The sequence below is a fragment of the Rhipicephalus sanguineus genome, unplaced genomic scaffold (genome assembly GCF_013339695.2).
Source record: "Rhipicephalus sanguineus isolate Rsan-2018 unplaced genomic scaffold, BIME_Rsan_1.4 Seq562, whole genome shotgun sequence".
NCBI classification, from domain to species: domain Eukaryota; kingdom Metazoa; phylum Arthropoda; class Arachnida; order Ixodida; family Ixodidae; genus Rhipicephalus; species Rhipicephalus sanguineus.
The window spans coordinates 249,675-264,040 of record NW_023615517.1 but is presented as its reverse complement, the minus strand read 5'-3'; the positions used below and the strand labels follow the sequence as shown (position 1 = coordinate 264,040).

Here is a 14,366-nt window from a genome sequence, read left to right as displayed (position 1 = left end):
TAAATGAAGCACACGATGTATGAAAAATAAAATGGAACAACACATCTCGGGCTAGTTGGTTGATCACAACAAGGCGAAAACACTTTACGAGGGCGGACAGAGGGCCCTGTCTTCCCTCTATCCGTCCTCGTCAATTCTGCGCTGTTTTCGCCTCGTTATGAAAAATAACACGTGACTACGCTCTCACCCGCAAAAGGTGAGAGCGTAGTCTTGACTTGCTACCTCACAGTGATCATTTTTGAGGGCGCTGCTTCCTGATGCGCGCAGCAGTCTAGTCACGGGTCATTTTTCAGTTTTCGCATGCTTTCCTTATTGGCCATAAAAGTGAGCACGCAATTAGTACGTTGGTAAAATAGCGCAGTTGGAAGTCATCTGGGACATGCCTACATATGCCTCATTGACATTTTAATGGTTACCTTAGTATATGTTGACTTGCAAGCATAATTAGGACTAATTAACTAAACGTTATCAACGAAAAAAAAACTATGTAGTGCCGACTACAGCATACTGGGAACAATATGCACTTGGTGTGCTTCGCGTAACGACGTTCCTCTTTTTTTAAACCGTTCTGCGTGATATTTAGGACCCCTTGTATATGTCGACCGTAATCTCTGCTTCAGGTTGGTCTCTTAAGTGCATTTTCGCGTACAGCCTCTGCCCATATGCCACAAAAGTTCTATACAGACCTTTGGCAGCGGCACGGGCGTCACGGGGGCTTGGGCCTCGCTGGCAACGGGACTGTCCAGTTAAGGACACCGCTGGGTGGACACTCGTCTGGGAAGACTATGCCGCAAATCTCGGCCGGAGTCATTGTAGTGTGCCCAAGCACGTAGAAGAACTCATCCTGCGCAGGCACAGTTACGAAGCTGCATCAATAAAACCCGTCATATGCGATCCCGAGGAGAAATAACAAAGTGCACGCAATATACATTACAATACTCCACTTGAATTGGAACAGCGTGTTCTTTTCTATCTGTGTTCGTTGTTGTTCTTCCCTCTCCAATGACTCGTACCCACACTTAATGATTGTCCAAGAATTAATTATATGAAGTTTTCAAGTATTTGAGTATAGAAAATGATGGGCAAAAAAATTCGGCAGACCCCACGCGTTGGAAATCGGTTTCATGCGAAGCAGTCAGCGAGTACTTCTATGCTGCACTTTATGGCTTTGAGCCAAGGGTAAAAGGTCGATCGGCGTGCTTTTGAAGTGTAGTAGGTATGTGCACATCGTGGTTACCAGGCACGTCGACAGCACTGTCGTTTAAAGGGTAACTTATGGTGCGACGTAACGTCAGCTCTCACGTTAGAGTACATACGTCAGTATTATCGAAACTAAGTGCACTGCATGGTGGAATCATGTGAATATCGCATGTAACCTTCGTTCATCTATTCCACTGGGGTCAAGCAATGCTTGAATATATAATGCTGAATCATAGGAATACGAATGCAATGTTTATTAGACTGCTATAAAAGCGGAGCCAACACTGGAAATACAGACGATTATTTGGTATGACGCCTGTATCGTGGGAATGCATATGTAGTACATAAGTAGTATGTAGGGGTTATTGCTTTCTTGTAAAATTAGGCCATCACCACAAACAATTGATGTTGCACAGAAATTATGCCTGCATAGGCTGTTTTTCCAAACCAGTCTATAGACCTAGCGTGGCTCTGTGGTAGAATACCTGATTGCCACGCAGAATGCTTGGGTTCGATTCCTGCTGGGATCCTAATCCTTATTCTTTCCATTCATTGCGTGAACGCTGCCGATGTCGGTTTTTCTTAACGCTCTCTCATTTAAATTACCAATGTCTGTTCTCGCCGTTCTGGGTAGATTAAACTGTCAATCACCTGTGGCGTATACCCGTACACCGCAGCCCGTGGTAAACGGGTATGCGCCACACATGTCTCGAAGAAAGGGTTTGACGACGTACGCGACAGTCGGTCAGTCAGTCAGTCAATGAAATTTATTTATAAATTGTCCTGAGGAGCCTATTCCCCTCAAGAGGGAGGGTCGGCTGCGGGCCGCACCCACGTGGGGACAGGAAGAGCGAGCCCCTCCGCCAAATCGCGGGCCCTCTGGAAAGTCCGGATTTGGATCTCCGGTCCGAGCTGTAGGCGACAGCATTTTCATGTTATACATGTCATGACCAGACAGTCATATTCGTCAAGTCGTCTTACCCTCCCATGCCAATTTTGGTCTACGCCAAGCTAAGGAGGCGATCATGAGAGCACCTAGACGTAGGCAGATAGATAGATAGATAGACAGATAGATACGTAGATAGAAACGCTCAAAGTACCAAAGGTTCGCTAAGAAATGCTTCATATTTTAAAAAAGCCGCCCGCATCTTCCCACGGGGGGAACTCGAGTAAATGCGTCGCAGAGTGGGGGGGGGGGGGGGGGGGTATCGCGTCATTATCATCAACGACGCGAGATCGGGCGCCTTTACTAAAGGGTCGATGAGAGTTATGGCGACTTGCAGCTCACTTTAATTTACATGTGCGCTGTGAATTTTCATTGTTTAATCACGCACAAGGAAAGTCGCACCAGGCACTACATTGGAGGTCAAAGTCCAGTGCCTATTGGCCTCGAGATCTTGGAGTGGCGCCCTCTCGCGTGTGCGCGTCATAGCGGGGACTCTCCTCTAAACCGCGCTGCAGCAGCCGCTGCTCCTGTATGCGGTTCGTCTCTTCAGGCGGGAACTTTGTCGAACGAACAGCCTCGCGACGGTCAACTAACGCCTGCAACGAATGTTTTCGAGTGTAATCTTGAACTTGTTTTAGTTGCGGCCCAATCGACAGGGCCAAGAAATCCCCCGGATGGCCGACGAGTGCGTCGATGCCACCGACCGCATTGCTGGTAAGAAAGTGAAACTATGTGTGAGTGTTCTCGCTCGTTATCTTGTTTCCGCCGTACGATACCAATTAGTTTGGGGTTTTTTCGATATTTCAGTAAGCGTGCCGTTCCCCAGCATCTACAAGTATGTAGATAAAGCTTGTGAAAGGTCGCGGTGCCTCATCGAGGGCGAGGCGGTGTACGACGCAGGCCACGTTGTTGAATGCGCGGTCGAGGCCGTCAACGGAGATCGCATCACCGTCGCAGCTCTCGTCCTGCAAACGAGTGCGCAAGTACCGCCTTGTTGCACACCCCCTCCCGATGCCCATGATCGCAGTTTGTCCCGTAATGTTGGTTCAGTGAGAACGATATTACGTCGTAGTTCATATTAACACCGCACAGGGCCGTCGCATGGGTATTAGAATATAACAAATAGCTAATCGCTGATTATACCACGCACAGGGCCAAAGAGATTAACGTGGCAAAGGCAAGCTGGGTCGAGTTTCACGCCACGCAGCCTAACGAAAAGCTTAAAGAGCTCCGCTTTTAAAAAGTGTGTGTACTGCCTCAGGGGAAAACTTTTAGAGAATGTGCACTAAACAGCGGCAACAGGTTTCGCTTATGAATTTATGAGAAGCAGTCCGCTAGGCGCGCGCTTGCCTTCCTAAGTAAACTACGTATGTACACCATCCAAATGCAGCCGTAGTCTCAGATATCCTGCCCTCTCAGCTGAGCTCAAGAGGCGCGCTTTCCTGCGAGGCGATTCGGAGGCCGCGTCGACGGCACCGCACTGGTGTAAGTCGCCTATGCTTATAGCCTGCGTGCAATAAACGGCCTAAGTATTGGCGAGGCGCTTAAACACGGTCACAAGCTTATACCTAAGAGTGACGCGTACAGTGGGTAGCAGAAGTCACTGTACGCGAAGTGCTTGCTACACACGGTCGATGAAGGCGTGGGGCGCTTTCCCATTTTGAGCTTGACTATTCACTTCTTCTTCAGCTTCGGGTCCTTAGGATAGTTGTGAAAGCCTTTTTCACGAGCGGACGAAGTACACTGAGGCACAACAGTACTTCACCATTGCGCAGCACTCTCCGCGGAGACACGCGGCCGCAGTTCTAAGAAACAAAAGCTGTGGTTCTAAATGAACGTTAAAAGGAGACCCACGGCTGTTCGAACAGCGTCAGTAGCCACCATACGCAAGATAACCAATCGAACTGCATTTGTTGAGATTTACGACAACGGTGGTTTCAACACGGCGCTGGGCCTACTTAGCAGACGAAAGCACGCAAATCCCTGCTCTGACGTCATACAGGCGCCGTTCGCGGCGCCGCCATCGGTCGCACACCAGGCCAAATATACGGGGTGGTCAGTGAACGTTGTACAGCGCGAGCGGTCGGTTTTTTTCAATCAAGAGACTCGCTAGTAGACGCTGCCTGCGTTGAACGGTTGTGCAGCGCGAGCGAGGGAGAGGGGGAGGGGGAGAGAGAGGAGAGGCCTGCTTCCGGCACGAGATGAACCGAGCATGCGCAGTGGGGTGTGGACGGCGCCGACGCCGCAGGTGTGACTAAGAAATGCTCCGCATTTAAAACACGCAGATAACTTTGCGGAGCAGCGAAGCATGTAGGGAAGGGTGCTTCAGCTCCACTAACCTGAAACCTGTGGAGAGGCGAAGCATGCATTGTGCGCTGATGTTACCCACAGCAAAATCACGGCTACTTGGTTGTGATATACAGAAGAAAGATTATACACAGAGACCCGCTGTCGTCTTTTAGTTAAAGTGCACGCTGCGAATCTTTATTGTTCAACTACGCACAAGAGAAATCTCTCACCGACACTACACTGCAGGTCAAGATCCAGTGCCCGTATATACAGGTGGTCGGTGAACGGTTGTGCAGCGTGAGCAGTCGGTTTTTTCAAGAAACTCGCCAGCAGACGCTGCCTGCGTCGGCGTTGTCTCTCGCAGGCGAGGGCGCGTTCGCGTTCCTCGTGAGCTGGTAGTTGAGCGCTCATTGCAGAAAGAGCGTTTCCATACTCAACGCACGCCGTTCGCTCTCTCGTCACACGGCGAGCGCTGAGGCGGTGGCGCCTTCTCTAGCGGTCAAGCAAATGTACAGGACACGACGATGCAAGCAAGCAAATGGATCACGACGATGCGCCTCCGACAGCCGAGATTCTAAGGTATTTCGCTCCTAGAAGGAAAGAGTGCAGGTGTGAGGCTCGAAGGTGAATGACCGCAGGCACACGGCCACTGTTCTTGGTAATTATATGTTTGATAACAACAGTAACGGAAAGCACTGCAGCGCGACAAGGCGACGCTCGCACACGCCCAAAGCACGGTCATATGACAGAGGCAACGTGCGTAGTTCTCGGCAGTCTCTCCTATCGCCTGACACCAGCGCCCTCTAGTAAGTTGAGACTAAATGCTGCACGAAGCAGCTGCGGTCGCTGCCATCTGTCAAGAAACACAGGAGACGACCAGTGTGGGATGGCTGAGAGCAGGTCCCGTGGTCGAATGTTCAGCACAGAAAAAACACAGTCTTGGAAGCAGCACAGGGCTGGGGCTGGCGACGTTCGCGTTGCTAAAAGCTTGTCACGTCAGACGTCGTAGTCGTCAAGCCACCTTGGCTGTCGAATATGACGACGTCGTCGCCTGAGACTGTCACGCTCTTCTGCTATAGCAGTGTCTTGCATGCAGTTTGCGCCTACAGACGAGACTTCAGGACATGGTTCTTCGTCCGTTGTAGCTTGGACGGGCGCCGTGGTGGCGTAGACAGTTCTGCGTCATTTTCACTTTCGGCACAATCAGGTGGCGCAGCAAGCGCAGCTGCTTGCAGTTCAAAAGGGCTTGGTCGATGTACGGCAGGCGAAATGGCTTGATCTCGCTTCAATGTAGAATTCTGGCATCCCTTGAAGGCGTCTTTCATTGTGTTACAGCGCAAAAAGTACGGGAAAAACTTTCTTAGGCACCCATATGACAGGACACAGCGCAGTCTATCGGCGCAGTCTTGACATATGTGTGGCTTAGAAAGTTTTTCTCGTCCTTTTTGCGCTGTAACACAATGAATGAATACCAATTAGCCCGGTTTACTGTGCTCCTTGAAGATTTACTGGCAGGGTGGGCGGTAGCTCGACGAACCACGGAGGTTACGCGAGTCTTTTGGTTGACAATCTTACACAGGCCTTTAAACGTGAGGGCGAACTTGGCTGTTCCGGCTGTAATAGGTTCTTGGCGCTGAGCAAGACGTATTGTCCAATTTAGAACTTGGCATCATGATGCGATTCATCGTAGTAACGTTTGTTGTTGCTGAGCACGTATCAAGTTGTCTTGAGCTTCTTCATGACGTTGCGGGATGTTTCAGCAACCGTACCTCAAAACTAGTTGTCGCTGGACGGCGGAATGTTTCTGCAGGCAATTTCGGAACATGCCCGTGCAACAGTTCGAAGGACTAATCATAAGCCTGCGTTGATCGTGGTGTTGACGGCCAAAGCAGCTGCCACGACTTTTGTTTTCCCAAACTGAAGGTTTCAGTGCTACATATTTTCTTGAGCACCGAGACGAGAGCTGCTTGCTGCCCTCAACTAGGCCATTACTCGTCGCACGGTACGGAATAGAGAAGTGCTGTTTGTTCCATGAAGTCTCAGGAAGCGCATAAATTTATGGGAATCCAAGGCACGGCCATGATCTGACACACAGCCGTCAGGGATGCCATAGCGATAGAATACAGAATACAGATGCTGAATTGCGTCTTTGTGCTCGTTGTGACACAGCACCGGGTATTATGAAGTGATAACAAAGTCGATTACGTTCAGTATGTACTTACTGCTGTCGCCGAGAGGTATTGTAATGTTGGCCCATAACAACTGCAGTAAATGTAACCGCTCTTGTCGTAGGGCCGTTGTAAGCTTGACAAATTTGACAGCCTTGCACATATTGAGTTACAGTAGTCGTCATGTGTGGCCACCAATAGCAATATTGGAGTTCCTTAAGTGTACGTTTTGCATCCATATTCATAGCTGTCGTGAGCGATTTCAAGAATTGACTGGCGTACCTTAAGAGGGCACAACGATCGTGTTTGAAACCGGTCGGCGTGCAATGATACAGATGTCATCCGTATGAGTAAGTCAGCACTTCCTTCACTGTCAGTTGACAGCTCTTTTGTCGTATAGATGAGCGCTCTTGGTCATCTTGCTGAAGCTGACGCAGCGTTGGCATGAAATAAAATGATCAGTAGCATAACAGTGCGGCAGTCTGCTCTACGGCACGGCTTCAGGGACAAGATCAATGACATCTTCAGCTCCCTCAAAAAGACCCAGGTCATTGTCGTCGGTAGCGAAGAGTTTTGTATGTTGCTCCAGGACCTCTCGTATGATAGCCGACTCTTTTTTGTTTAGCTGTTTGCCGATTTGTGCTTCATGCAGGATGAACTTGTCTCGTCTGTTCTCGAATTGCCTGAACATGGTGTGGCTGCACTGTCATTTTATTGATACTGTTGTCCTCAAGTACTGTTTCATAGCATGCCAGTGATAGCCATGGCGGTTGGTTGTTATCTGGAAGAGGTTCAAGCTGTAGGTCTCCAGTGGTAAAGCGAGTTGACAAGGGCTGGCTGTGGAGAAATAGGGCATTCGTCATTCGTGGGAACAAGTTTACAGCGAAAGCTGTTACGAGATCATTTCACCGGCCGTTTTTTGGCGCCGTAGTTGTCCCGCCGCCGCCGCCGCCGCCGGTGTCCATAACCACTATCGCTCGAAATAAGAAAAAAGGGAATAAGAAAAAATTCCAGGATGGAACGAGGTTCGAACCTGGGCCCTCTGCGTGGGAGCCCAGTATTCAACCCCTGAGCCATGCCGGTGCTTGAAACTGCTTTGCAAAAAGGTCCTATACAGGCCTGATATCGGGACGGAACCACATTAACATATGCAATATAGCGTGGCAGAAGAGTAAAGTAAACACCAAGCGTCGCACAACGCGAATTCTGTAATCAGGCGTCACACAATGCGAATTGTGCAACGAGAAGGTTGTTGAATGCTTCCAACCCATTACAAAGGGCTCCGCCATAATTCTTCATCGTCATCAGGCACAGCATCAACAAAGTGCGCATAATGCATTACATGCGTTTAGCAGGTACCACGGCTTTCCGTATAATGAGAAAAGCTGGCATAATGCCTGCTTTCCTACTTCTCAAAAATTACAATGATTTATAGCCCAGTGGGCTCCTCGTAAGTGCACTTGTATTAGTTGCCAAGGAAGCCCATAAGCGCATGATCATTTCCTCGGGGTCCCAGTAAAGTTCTTCGATCCCCCCGACCTCTCCCTCCCCGTCAACGTATGTTGTACAGCATGGCTGGAGAGGGACATAGCGACCGGGCGTCACCTAATGCAAATTACATAACTGGTGGGCCGTTTAAAGCTTCCAACCATTACAAAGGCTGGAGCCATAATTCTTCATCGTCATCAGTCGTCGCGTCAACAAAGTGCACATAATGCTTATAGACGTGTAGCTGGTGCCTCGCTTCTCCGCAGAATGACGGATATGGCTTAGTAGGCGCTTCCGAACTTCACAAAAATTGTGATTTATGGCGTAGTGGGTACCTTGCTAGTGTACTTGTATTAGTAGCCCCATGAGAGCTTACAACGGTGCTTTAGAAACGCCGCTCTTCCAGCTTTCGCTGTGACTGTGCTGCGGTTTCAGCGCAGGCCTGACGTTTTTTCAAGACAGAAGAGAGCTTTTGCGCTTGGTGTGAGGTTCTGTGGGCTTTGGTGTCTTCACGGCGAGTTCGGCCTGAGCTGCTTTAACGCGTCTTCTCCTAGGATCAGAGGTAGAGGGTTATGGGGAAGCATTGTCCCTTCTACTACCGCACTACCTGGCCCAAGTTAAATGAAAGTCGACCTGGCCCAAGTTAAATGAAAGTCGACAGGGAACCTGGGGGCATCAGTGTACCTCCACCCACGATAGCAATTAGTGGCTTTGTCCAAGGCGAACAGCAGATCATGTCACAAGGTCTTCAGTCAATATTAGGGGCGAAGAAGTATATTTTGTCCTTTCTCTCTACTTTTCTGCCAGCAATACTCTAACCGCCTGTGACTACTTTCTGTCGTGGACGTGTTCAGCTTTCCATTGTTGGCCCCTAAACACAAGGCTTCATGTAGACTCGTGCCCAAACGTACACCTGGGTGGATGTATCCACATTCAATCAGAACATACTCCGTCGTTTCCTTATCTTCGCCACAGCATGTACCTTTTCCGTCTTTTTTTACTGAATATTGTTTTATAACTACGCGTTCTAAGGCAACCCAACCTCGCTTCAAACAGTAAAGCCCTTCCGCTTGAATAATCGTAAAATCGCTAACCATCAATAACCGAACTTATCGTGCGAACTTTGTAATCCTACAACATTGCTCTAGATATTTGATACTTGGGATGTACTTCTTAAGTCGCAACGGTGCCGTCATCGACTTGAGATCTGAGTCGACAACACAAAGCTCAGAAGAAGCGCTGTTGCCCCACACAACGCCACGGAACGACGCCTTGAACGTGCTTCACGGGCAGGTCACTGTTCTGCCTCCCTCCAGCGTCATCCTTTCCGTCAGCACCAAAGAAACCAGACTTAGAAGGCGTCATCGAGGATGACCACCACCTGTTGGTCCCTCGCGCCATTTCCGTCGCAAGAGGAATAGTCAAGCTTCGTGGAGTGAAAGCAAGGTCATGCTCACAAATTTCAGCAACGAGTAGAAGCCCGCCAACAAAGGCACGACGGTCGCCTTTATCGAAGAAATTGTGGAAGCCAGCAATGCTTTCGCCCTCATAGATTTTACCCAAGCTACTCCGAGTACGCAAGTACTTGAGCCCACATTTGACGTCAACCCGAGTCTTCCCCCGCATGGCAAGAACAGATCAAAGTCCTGTTCCGACAATACAAGGACTCCTCGTCATAATCGCGAATTCGACAAGTCCGTTTACCAAACTGCGCATTATAACGGAAGACTATGCCATTCCGCTCCGTCCGAACCCCTACAAAGAGTCCAGGCGAGAACGCGAGGTAGTTAAAAACAAGTCGACGAATTGTTACTCAACAGCATCCAGCCGTCCAAGAGTCCGTGGGTTATCTCCCGTGGTGTTATGAAGAAGATGGGACCCTACCTTTCTGCGTCGATTATCGTCGCCAGACAAAATCACGAAGAAGGACGTGTACCCTCTTCCATGACAGACGACGCCCTGGATGACTACACCGCACGAAGTACTTTTTCCTCGATGGACCTCAACCAGCTTCTGGCAAATCGAAGTCGACAGAGATGGAGGAAAGACGGCCTGTAAACCACCAGACGGGCTCTTCGAGGTCAAGGTCATGCCACTTGGCCTTTGCTCGGCACCTGCGACTTTCCAATACGTTATGAATACAGCTATGGATTCGCCAGGTTGAAGTGGCAGGCTTGCCTCGTGTACTTGGACGACAGGCTTGCCTCGGCAGCTTGCCTCGTGTACTTGGCAGCTGGTTGCGCAACGCAACATTCCGCTGACTGCATCCTCTTACGTGCGCAGGTATCTACGGATCCGGCGCAAAATCACCGCAAACCGGCCGCAGCACTATACAGCCGTCAATAGAATGTGTTCTCCTAGCACGAAGAAATCATCGGACTGGCTGTGTCTCACAGCGCTACGTTCCACCTGTGACGAACGCACCCTGTCCATCTACATCAGAACCATCTTCTGGAAGCTATATAAGCTGCGATCATCGCGGGACTCATCACTTGGCAGCTGGTTGGCGGCAACGCAACATTCCGCTGACTGCATCCCTCTTACGTGCGCAGGTTGGTTGAACTTGCGTTACTGAAAACAATTTCATTTTTTCTTTTTTGCCGCACCCACTGCTGCCAAACAAAAATGCCCACTTGTGCTGAGCTATCTAGAGACTTGGAATCATTGCGCAAGGAAGTTGGGGAGTTTGCGTAACAGCGTCGTCATGTTTACTGACATCTATGAAACAATGAAGTCTAAGCAGGAAAGCCTGGTCAAAGAATAAAGAGCTGTCTCGAACAAATGAGCATCTAACCAACAGTTGCTGAATTGCAGCAATACTCGCGCATGAACAACGTTGAAATTAAAGGTGTTCCGGAAACAAAAGGCGAAAGCTGTGAAGCAATTCTGCAAAGATCGCAGAAAAATTGGTTGTCCTGTGAGTCTGCTGAGATTGATGCTGTGCACAGGGTCCCCTCTAAGGTGGTTCGAACATTATGCGCGTTTTTGTTCAACGCAAAAGAGGCTGAATTTGCTTCCAGAGGCCAGAAAAGCGCGTCTGACAACCCGGTCTATCGCCATGACGAATCAGGATAAACCCATATTTTTCAACGATCATCTAACACCAGAGAACAAGCAGCTGTTTGCTCAGGCATTGGCTCTCAAGAAAAAAAGCAGTGGCAGTTCCTATGGTTGACAACTGCCGCATCAAAGCAGAAAGGCTACGGACAGCCGAGTGTACCGTATCTCTGGTGTCGGTGACGTGGCCGTTTTTTTCTAATAGCATGTACGCATCTGTGATTATGAACCATCATGGCGACATACACTGTCCAAGAGCTGAAGCAACTTCTTAGTTCATCTGCTTCTCATATTTCCATCATACACTTTAACACTCGAAGCTTACCGAAAAACTTTGATGATATGGTTAATTTCCTTACTTTAACCGATCATCACTTTTCGCTCATTTGTCTATCAGAAACATGGCTATCTGCAGCTGATGATACATGTTTTCCATTCCGGGCTACCGTGCTGAATTTTTTCATCGCCTGGGTGACTGTCATGGTGGATCAGCCATATTCATTTCTAACTCGTTATCATATAGACGAAGTACAGATATCGCATTTTCTGTGTCGAAATGTGAATCAGTCTGGCTCGAATTTGACCGAGATTTCTCCCGTTTAACAAAAAAACTATCATTGGTTCAATTTATCGGTCCCCATCATCGTCTTACGGTGACTTTTGTGTTGAACTTGATAATATTAAGCTCGTTTATTTCCGAAAATTATAATGTGATCATTTTAGGTGACATTAACATTGACATTACAAGTATTGACGACAGTTCTTGTGTTCAGTACTCTAACTGTTTCATGGGTCATGGTTTGGAATCTCTGCTGGATTCTCCGACACGATGTGCTCCTTCTGGTCGGAACACACTTATTGACCATATACTCAGTAACGTTATGTCTGTTCAGAAGGCCGGTGTGGTCAATTTTAATCTGACAGACCACTATCCGATTTTCTCTTATTAAAAACAAACTAATTGTAAAATAAAATAGTCAATAGGTGTTGTTTCGATTCTGCGAAATTCGTTGATTTGGTATCCCGCTCTGACTGGGGGAAACTATCGAAGAGCCTTGTGTTAACAAAGCGTTCATACCTTGACTGAGAAACTAACAGGTATCATAACTCGTGTACATCTGTATCCATCACATCCCGTTGGTACTCAACCCCTAGAAACCCGTGGATCACTAGGGGGCTGCTACGCAGCGTAAATAAAAAAGATAACCTTTACAAAAAAGTAAAACTTCAGCCGTTCAACCTGTCCCTCGGGGCCCGCTTTAAACTGTATTCACAAACTCTTACTGTCGTACTTAAAAAAGCCAAACGAACCTACTATCAGAATAACGTGCTCGAAAATGGGAATGACAGTAGGAAAAATTGGAACGTAATTAAAGAATTCTTACATATTGATCAGCCAGATGCACTTGAGACAGAATTTTCGAATGGAACCAGCCTTCTAACTTGCCCTATCGCTATCGCCAATTCATTTAATGAATCATTTTTCAACAACTCAGCATCGACTGTCACTAACCTGCCTTCGTTGTCTCGCTTGCCTCAATCTTTTTTCTTAAAACCCACGTCACCTGCTGAAGTTCTTCGCACTATAACAAGTTTGAAGACGACAGGATGTGGCCTCGATTCAATTTATCCATCTAAAATCAAACTTGTTGCTCAAGAGTTATCTTCGATGCTTTCAGAGCTTATTAACACCGCATTTCGTTCAGGCATTTTCCTACAATCCTCAAACAAGGAAAAGTAACACCTGTATTCAAAAAGGGAGACCGAAAAGTTTTTTCTAATTATCGCCCTATAACAATCCTCCCGTTCTTTAGTAAGGTAATTGAGAAGCTCATTGTGAATCGCCTAATGGACTACCTAACAAGATTTAACCTTTTGTCACATAAGCAGTTTGGTTTTCGTGCTAAGTTATCTACCGAGTTAGCACTGATTAATTAAACTGAATTAACCAGTTAGCACTGGTTAATAGCATAAAACAGTTCATCGACAATGGGCTATGGGCAGGGACGGTATTTATTGGCTTAACTAAAGCTTTTGACACTATTAACCACTCATTTTGTATGCTAAACTTGAATCCTTGGGAATTTGTGGGCCTACTTTAGCCCTTTTACAAAGCTATCTCGCTAACAGGACCCAGGTTGTCAACTATGGCGGTGTTTTATCCTCTCCAATAACAACTAACCAAGGAGTTCCACAAGGCTCAATTCTGGGACATCTCTTGTTTCTTACCTGCATTACCGATTTACCATCATCACTTAACTCTTCTGACTGCATCCTTTACGCTGACGATACCACAATATTTTCTAGTGACAAAGACCTTAACAATCTACTAGCAAAATTATACACTGATGTCGCGAATCTTGTGTCATGGTGCAAAAATAACTTATTGAAAATCAACCCTGTTAAAACAACTTTTATGTTATTTCACTCGTCCCAAAGAAACGTTACAATATCACCCGAAATATACTTGGATAACTGCCTCATTACCCCATCAAAGTTCATTACTTTTCTAGGTGTTACATTAGACCCTCAACTCAAATAACATTCACGTAAATTCTGTCATCAAGAAGACTGCTTTTGGCATCCGCGTACTCATTCGCACAAGGCATTGTTTTCAGCAACACATTCTAAAATCACTTTACTATGCTTTCATTCACAGTCACATTACTTACTGCACTTCATCCTGGGCCAATACCTACACCACACACCTGACATCCCTCATTTACCTTCAGAAAAGAGCACTCCGAATTATCACACATATTCCTTACAAAGCATCAGCAGCACCCCTCTTTAGCACTCTCGAAATTCTACCATTCATTTCCACCCTTAAACTCAAACTTGGAATTTTATTATTCAGGAGCAGAACTGGTGACATTCCCAGTGACATACTTCCCCTAACACATCTCCACAATACTAATAACACACCGGTTTTTCTGGAAATAGTAGCCTTCTGCTTCCAAAAGTAAGCACTAACTACGGCAAAACGACAGCCTTGTTTTCTGCAATTTTTTCCTGGAACTCACTACGATCAATCATTAAATCAAGCCCTTCATTACATTGTTTCCGGCGGCATCTGAAACAGTTCATACTAACAACATGCAACACCTGAAAATATATGTGTGTATATATATATGTGTATCTGTTTAAATATAAATCCATGCATTTATGGTTATGTGTATGTATGCATATCTGTATATGTATACATATATGCATATACA

General features: G+C 47.2%; 1 protein-coding gene across 1 annotated transcript in view; it reads right to left on the bottom strand.

Annotated features, from left to right (window-relative positions):
• Nucleotides 1–706: 706 nt before the first annotated feature.
• LOC125756217 (sphingomyelin phosphodiesterase-like) overlaps nucleotides 707–14,366 on the bottom strand; it is a 135,114-nt gene continuing 121,454 nt past the window's right edge. The window contains exon 3 of the mRNA XM_049411644.1: nucleotides 707–844. Coding sequence (XP_049267601.1) covers nucleotides 707–844 — 138 coding nt within the window. The remainder of the gene's footprint in view (nucleotides 845–14,366) is intronic.